Here is a 7421-nt window from a genome sequence, read left to right as displayed (position 1 = left end):
TAATTCTTTTATTTTTCAAAATAAGCAGAAAATAGTACAAACTTTGCTAAAGTGATTGTTTTGAACAAGTATTAACTTAGACATTATTTTAAAAAAACATTATTTTAGCTGAAGTATTTGTATCAATACCGTGGGCCTTTTACCCCATGTGTGGGGTAAAAGGCCCCTCTTGCCACCTCACACATTTATTAGATTTTTAAACAAAATAAACAACTTGAATGATGTATTTTCACACAAAATCTGTTGCTCCATTAATATTCAATACAACGTATATATTTTTTTTTTCTGCAATTATACGTACAGTATTTGAAAAATAATGTGTTTTTTGAACATTAAAGCATGTCAACATATTCTGTTACACCAAATACACAAAATAATGATCTTTAAAAAAGCATCATATGACCCCTTTAAGGTGGGCTTTTAGCCCCGTTGTACCCTATTTATTAGTATTCTAGCTTTTATTTTTTATTTTAATTTTAGTTTAAGTAATTTCGCTCTAGTATGGAAGCCAGTTTCCTCCACTGAGTAAAAAATAAGGAAAAGGTAATTGCAACTTTTTATCTCACAATTCTGACTTTTTTCTCACAGTTGTGAGTTTACATCTCGTACTTCTAACTTTTTTCTCAGAATTGTGAGATTTAAACTCACAATTGCAAGTTCTAAATTAAGAATTGCAATTTATCCCATATCTTTATTAAATACGGATAGGAAGCTGTTAGCCAAAATCCTGGCTTCTCGTTTGGAGAATGTAATAACAGATGTTATCAAAGATGACCAAGTAGTTTTTATAAGAGGCCGCTCATCTTGCAATAATATGAGATGTCTTCTTAATGTTATACAAGTCAGCAGCGTGAGATTGATGGGTTAGTGCTTTCTCTCGATGCAGAGAAAGCGTTTGACCGCATTGAGTGGTCATATTTATTTTTTGTTTTGGAGAAATTTAATTTTGGTGACACTTTTATCAGATGGGTTAGAGTGTTATATGAAGAACCTAAAGCTTATGTTCTTACTAATGGTTCTAGGTCAGCAAGTTTTTCATTACATAGAGGGACTAGGCAGGGGTGCCCATTGTCACCCTTGCTTTTTGCGCTCGCTATTGAAACCCTAGCTGAAGCGGTCAGAGCAGAGCATTCAATTGAAGATCTACAGACTGACGAAAAACATCATAAATTAGCCCTTTATGCAGATGATGTGCTCATTTTCATTTCAAATCCTGATTCTTCAGTACCATCTCTTCTAAACATTATAAATACTTTCAGTACTTTCTCAGGATACAAAATCCACTTAACTATGTCAGAGGCTATGCCTGTTGGTTCTATGAAAACGATTCCAAATATTAGCCCCTCATTTCTATTTAAGTGGTCCCCTCCATTGGAATATTTAACATGTTTAGTTAATGGTCAGCCGGGTCAGTTTTATAACATCTGGAAGCCTTATATCAATAATATAGGGATTGATTTGTCAACTATCCTGTTGAAGAGTTTTCCTATTCATTTACCCCAAGTGAGTGCATAAGATTTTGAACTTGTATTGTACTACCAATATGTATTTAGTGTGGTTATCCATTTAATTTGAGTATCTAATTTTTCTTTTCCTTCTTAGTGGCCTAGGATAAGTCTGCTTATTCTTATTTTGCCGACTCACCCATTTGTTTATTATTATTATTATTATTATGTATTTATTATTATTATTATGGTTTATATTAATGTGTGTTTTGTTTAAGTCGGAAAATGTTCAATAAATATATTAATTAAAAAAAAGAAAAAAGAATTGCAATATATAAACTCGTAGTTCTGACTTTTTTCTCAGAATTGCGTGATATAAACTTGCAGTTGCGAGTTATAGAGTCAGTATTGCATGACAAAAACTCTCAATTTTGAGGAATAAAGTCAGAATTGTGAGATAAAAAGTTGCAATTTCCCTTTTATTTGTTTGTGTTTGTTAATATTTCTATTTAGGTTTCAGGGTTAGTTTTAGTCATTTTAGTACTTGAACTTATTTTATTTCAGTAGTTGCCAGGCCAACATTTCTCATTTGTGTTTTAAGTTTTCCATCTAATATTTATATTTTATTTCTATTAATGAAAACAATTTTTAATGGTTTCAGTTTACAATAACAACACTGATTCAATTAAAATTATGCTTATATTTTGATCTGTTTATCACACAAAGGTATTGCGTGACTACAGATAACTTCATATGCTTTAGTGGTGCTTCCACTGGTCTCTATGAATGGTTGTTGTAGAGAAAAGAAAGTCTTTGTGAAAATACTTTTAAAGCATTGTTTCATGGAGAGAAAAAAAACAGTATATGGGTTTGGAAGGACATGGGGGTGAATAAATTAATGGCTCAACTATTTCTTTAAGGAAACTCTCTGTTGTCCACCAAAGCCTTTATTGGAACATTAATCAAAATGTCATTAGATTAGAATCTTAATAGTTTAATTTAATGGTTTAGTGCTATGGCCATAGAATTATACTGAAGAGCCAGTGTCCACACAACTGAGTCAATCCCATGTATTTATAGACATAACAGAAATTTGTTACATATGTAACTACATGCAGGTATTTTTTATATTAGTACAATGTTAAAAACATGTACACAAAAGTACATTGTATCTATTGATCAATTCAAATGTAGCCTAAGTACATAGTAGTTAAAAACACTACCATGCACAAGCTCTGAATTAAGTACAGAAAATCAGAATTGTTTATTTATTTATTTATTTATTTATTTATTTTGCAGATTGTAGATTAACTCTGGAGGACTTATTTTGATCTTTGTACGTATTGTAAATTCAACTGCACCAACCTTCTGTTTTTATCCAGTCACACACCGAATGGCAGATGGACTGTCGCCTCGGCGATCTTTGAGTGACAGCGAGGATGATGACCTGCCCAACGTGACCTTGGAGAGTGTGAATGAAACGGGATCCACTGCCCTGACTATCGCCCGCGCCGTGCAAGAGTAAAGAGACCTTCATCATTAATCTGCAATATTTATAATCCGATCCTATCTATCATTGTGATATATGATGGTAATTCTCAGAGCTCACTGTGTGCACAGTGATATGATATCCAGGATGACAAAGAATTTAGAAATAACATTTTTAGATTGTGATAGGGACCCAAGCTGTTACAAGGAGAATCACATCAAGATGTAAACATGGGAGGGGTGTTGGCATCCAAAAAGGTGCTTTTTAAAGCAGATGTGCAAAACGTGCAAATAAATGCGTTTAAGAGCATAAAAACAAAGATTATTAATAAATAACTAAAATGGCCAGGTACTAAAAACAGTACCAATTCCCCTTTCTACTAGTGACAGTCATCTTACAGACACAGCTTTTCCGTTCTTACTGATTGGAACATGCCATTTTATAAAATATACTCTTGCCTCACCATATGATTAATAGATAAGTATAATATAAGATATTTAAGATATAAATAAGATAATTAAGAACAAGAGTTTAATCCAGCATAGGTAAATACAATAAAAAGGATGGATAAAACCAAGACAAACATTTCCATAAATTAGATAAAAAAAGAGCTTTCCACAAGTTTGTGCTTCCTTTAAGGCCATACCTACGTAAATAGGAAATGTAAATATATATAATAAAAAAAAAATGCACAAGAACAGTAAAGAACACAATAAAAACAGTGATGGAAGACAACTTCAAGAAGTCTCCATCACATAGAGTAAACAGATATTTTAGACATTTTAATTTCTAATTCATTTTTTTTTAATGAGTTTGAGTGTTAGTGAGATTCTTCTTTTTTAAAATAAAGAATTAGATATGGAACATATACCTGAAGTGTTCGCGAACTTATAAGAAAGCAAGTAGGAACAAAGGCAATAATGTGTGTGGAAATGACAAAGGTGCCAGTATGATTCATAGAAAGTTGCAGGAGTGAATATTAGTGTGAAAGAGAATGTGTCTTATTGCTTATTTGACCTGTTGGTTCTTAAATCAATAAGGGTTTGATCCAGTGAGTCATGTTTGTATATACAGTATACTGTTTCTATGCAGTTATTGTCACAGTCTTCAGCGGGTGTGCCCAGGAGGGCCACCAGATGACTGTGTTCGGTGAGCACATGGCTTGTGTTGTATTGTCTGTTGCCATGTGCTCTCTCCTGTCTATTATCTTGCCCCTCCCATCTTGTTACCTCGTTATTGTTTAAGTTGCTCCACCTGTGTCTCCCTCGTTAGCCTCCTCGTTTGGTTCCTATTTATTCTCCTGGTGTCTGTCATCCTGTGCTGATCCGTCATTTCTCATTGTGTGTGTTTCGTGTCTGCATGTGTGCAGCTTTAGGCCTGCCTGTCTGTTTTTCCCCTTCGGGGTGGTTTGAGTTTGTTTTTGTTTCATTTTTATTATTAAAATAAAATACCATTTCTCCAGCGATTGAGTCCTCGCTTCATCTCCCCGCACACACCGTGACAAGGGGTCAAAATAGAACTTTAATAAAATATAATTGTAAATTATACAGTTACATATGGCTATGATTTTAATGTGAGACAGGATAGTTCACAGCAGACTCGCTCATTGGACTCCGGAGCCTCTACGTCTGATATAACCTCTGAGTTACGGGACAGTGACTGTGGTACATCTAGAGAGGACTGTAATTCTAGTGAACAACATCGGACTGGTTTTAGAGGTAAATCCACCTTTGTTCCCTTTAAAAACAGAAATGCTTCTTTGGACACTTATTGTAGGCTTGTAGAAAGTGATGTTGTATCTATATTAAAATCTAAAAGACAATATAAACTTGCACATAATTTGACGGAGACACAATTGTCTGAATTGGAATCACTTAAAAAAGATTCGTCTATAGTTATTCAAAGTGCTGACAAAGGTGGAGCAGTGGTTATTTTAGATCGACAAAACTATGAATTTGAAATTCAGAGACAACTTTCTAATTCAGTTTTTTACAAAAAATTGAGTATGAATCCTTTGGCTCATTACAAAACATCTGTACACAATACTTTAAAACTGTTTGTGGATTCAGGTTTGTTGACAAAAAATGAATATGAATACATGTGTGTTGAGCATCCGATCACACCAGTACTATACACGCTGCCTAAAATTCACAAACCTTATAAGGATATCCCTTCTGGGAGACCCATAGTGGCAGCAATTGGGTCACTTACAGAAAAAATTTCGGCTTTCGTTGATTTTCATTTACAACCTTTAGTCACGTCTTTACCTTCTTATATTAGAGATACGATGGATTTTATCGAACTCATGAATAATGTGACATTACCTGATTATCCGGTCCTTCTAGTCACCATGGATGTTGAATCGCTTTACACCAATGTTCCATTTCAGGGAGGGTTAGAGGCAATAACATTTTTTCTTGATCAACGTCCTTGTCAGGTTCCAAGCACTGTATGTTTGAGTGACTTGGCAAAATTGGTGCTTTCACATAATTATTTTTTCTTTGGGTCAGATTACTATCTGCAGATCTCAGGAGTCAGCATGGGTTCCAAGATGGCCCCAAGTTTTGCATCTTTATTTTGCGGGTTGTTTGAACATCATTTTGTGTTAAATCCTGTGGCGAATGATTTCTTGAGACACATTGTTCTATGGAAACGATACATTGATGATGTTTTTTTAGTATGGAGTGGTACTGAATCTGAGCTACTAGAGTTTCATAGCTTGGTTAATAATAAGTGTAGTGCGTTGAAATTTACTATGGAATTTCATCAAGAGAAAATGAATTTTTTGGATGTGCTTGTTCTTCGTACTGCATCAGGCATTGAAACGACTTTGTATCGTAAACCAACTGACCGTAATACTATTTTACACGGACAGTCCTATCATCCTGTGTCATTAAAGCGCTCGTTACCAATTTCTCAATTTAGTCGCATTCGTCGTATTTGCAGCAGTGATGAAGATTTTCAACAGCAATCACAAATTTTATCACAGAGATTCAGAAAACGATCATATCGAGAAGAGTGGATTCAGTCGGCAGCGAGTCGTTTTAAAGATGTGTCACAACAAGAGAGTCTCGTTAAAAAACATAAAAAATTTGACCGTTGTGTCAACTGTTACATCCAATACTCGCCTGTGTCGAAGGACATTGATAATGTTTTATTGAAGCATTGGCATATGGTAGAGAGTGATCCCAACCTTAAGAAATGTTTCGACAAACCACCTCGTTTAGTGCACAAGAAAACACCTAATCTTCGAAATCTTTTGGTTAGAGCGGATTTGAAACCTGCTCCTCATTTTTTGAACAAAATACCATATGGGAATTACAGATGCGGTAACTGTCAACAGTGTAATTTCACATATAAGACGTCGACCTTTACACATCCATACATGGCGAAAATTTAAAAAATTCGAGGCACTATTTCATGTAAGACGGCTAATGTAGTTTATCTGTTACGTTGCCCCTGTGGTCTATGTTATATTGGTAAGACCAGCAGACCTCTAAAAACTCGCATCTCTGAACATCGATGTGCAATCAGACATCGCGATCCAAAAAGTCCGGTAGCACAGCACTTTGCAGATTCAAGACACTCAGTTTCCACTCTTCAGTACATAGGTATTGAAGTAGTGAAGTGTTCGCGTCGCGGAGGTGATATCAACAAATTGCTTTTACAGCGTGAAGCCTTTTGGATATATACATTAGACACGTTGTCCCCTAGAGGATTAAATGAGGATTTTGATATTCGTCCATTTCTTTAAACATAAGATATCTATCTACATATAATAAATAACGCTTTGTGGTTATTGATTTGTATTTATGTACCCAGGCAGGCATCAATTAATGTCATTAAACAATATTTTGAGAATTACATTTGTGTATTTTGCATAGCTTTATATATGTTTTTGATTTATTTTTATTTTCTTATTTTTGGTTTCTAGGTTTTTCTCCTTGGTTGATATGTTATTGTTTTGGTATTATTATTATCACGATAATATTGTATGGTCATGTGACCTTTGATCACCTGGAGGTAGGCCTATAAAGTTTGCGATATCAGTGTTGTTCATTTGTCTGATGAAGAGCCTGCGTGCTCGAAACGTCACATATGCTATGCGACAGTCTTTTTAAAAAATAAATTTTTTGATACTTTTGGAGCTTTGGTGTTGCCGACTTTGCATCTAAAATATTTCTACTTGTTTTTTGGTCGAGCACCCAGTTGAGATCGATGTGCGTGCTTTTGCCTGCTCTTCACAAACAATCATTTTAAACAATTATTAAACAAAAAAGGCATCAAATTACCACTGTAACCAGTAGATGGCATCAGAGGAGCACTTATTGGCTTTTTAGTCATTTCATTTCCACTTTTTTTGCTTTATATTTTGAGATGATAAAATCACTATTATAAAATATCAAATCATCAAGAAATCAAATTTTGTCAGAGTTTTGCTCTTTTTTTGTGTATGAAGTAAGAAAAGTCACAAAGTGCCTTGAAAA

The 7421-nt window shown here is 34.4% G+C and overlaps 1 protein-coding gene across 1 annotated transcript in view; it reads left to right on the top strand.

The window, feature by feature from the left end:
* Nucleotides 1-7421, top strand: part of LOC107757647 (Krueppel-like factor 12) — a 31102-nt gene that overhangs the window by 18290 nt on the left and 5391 nt on the right. The window contains exon 4 of the mRNA XM_016575192.1: nucleotides 2828-2966. Within this exon, the coding sequence (XP_016430678.1) occupies nucleotides 2828-2966 (139 nt within the window). The remainder of the gene's footprint in view (nucleotides 1-2827; nucleotides 2967-7421) is intronic.

Source organism: Sinocyclocheilus rhinocerous, unplaced genomic scaffold, assembly GCF_001515625.1.
Source record: "Sinocyclocheilus rhinocerous isolate Xijiao unplaced genomic scaffold, SAMN03320098_v1.1 scaffold1254, whole genome shotgun sequence".
Taxonomy (NCBI): Eukaryota; Metazoa; Chordata; class Actinopteri; order Cypriniformes; family Cyprinidae; genus Sinocyclocheilus; species Sinocyclocheilus rhinocerous.
This window is presented reverse-complemented; position numbering and strand designations above follow the sequence as displayed.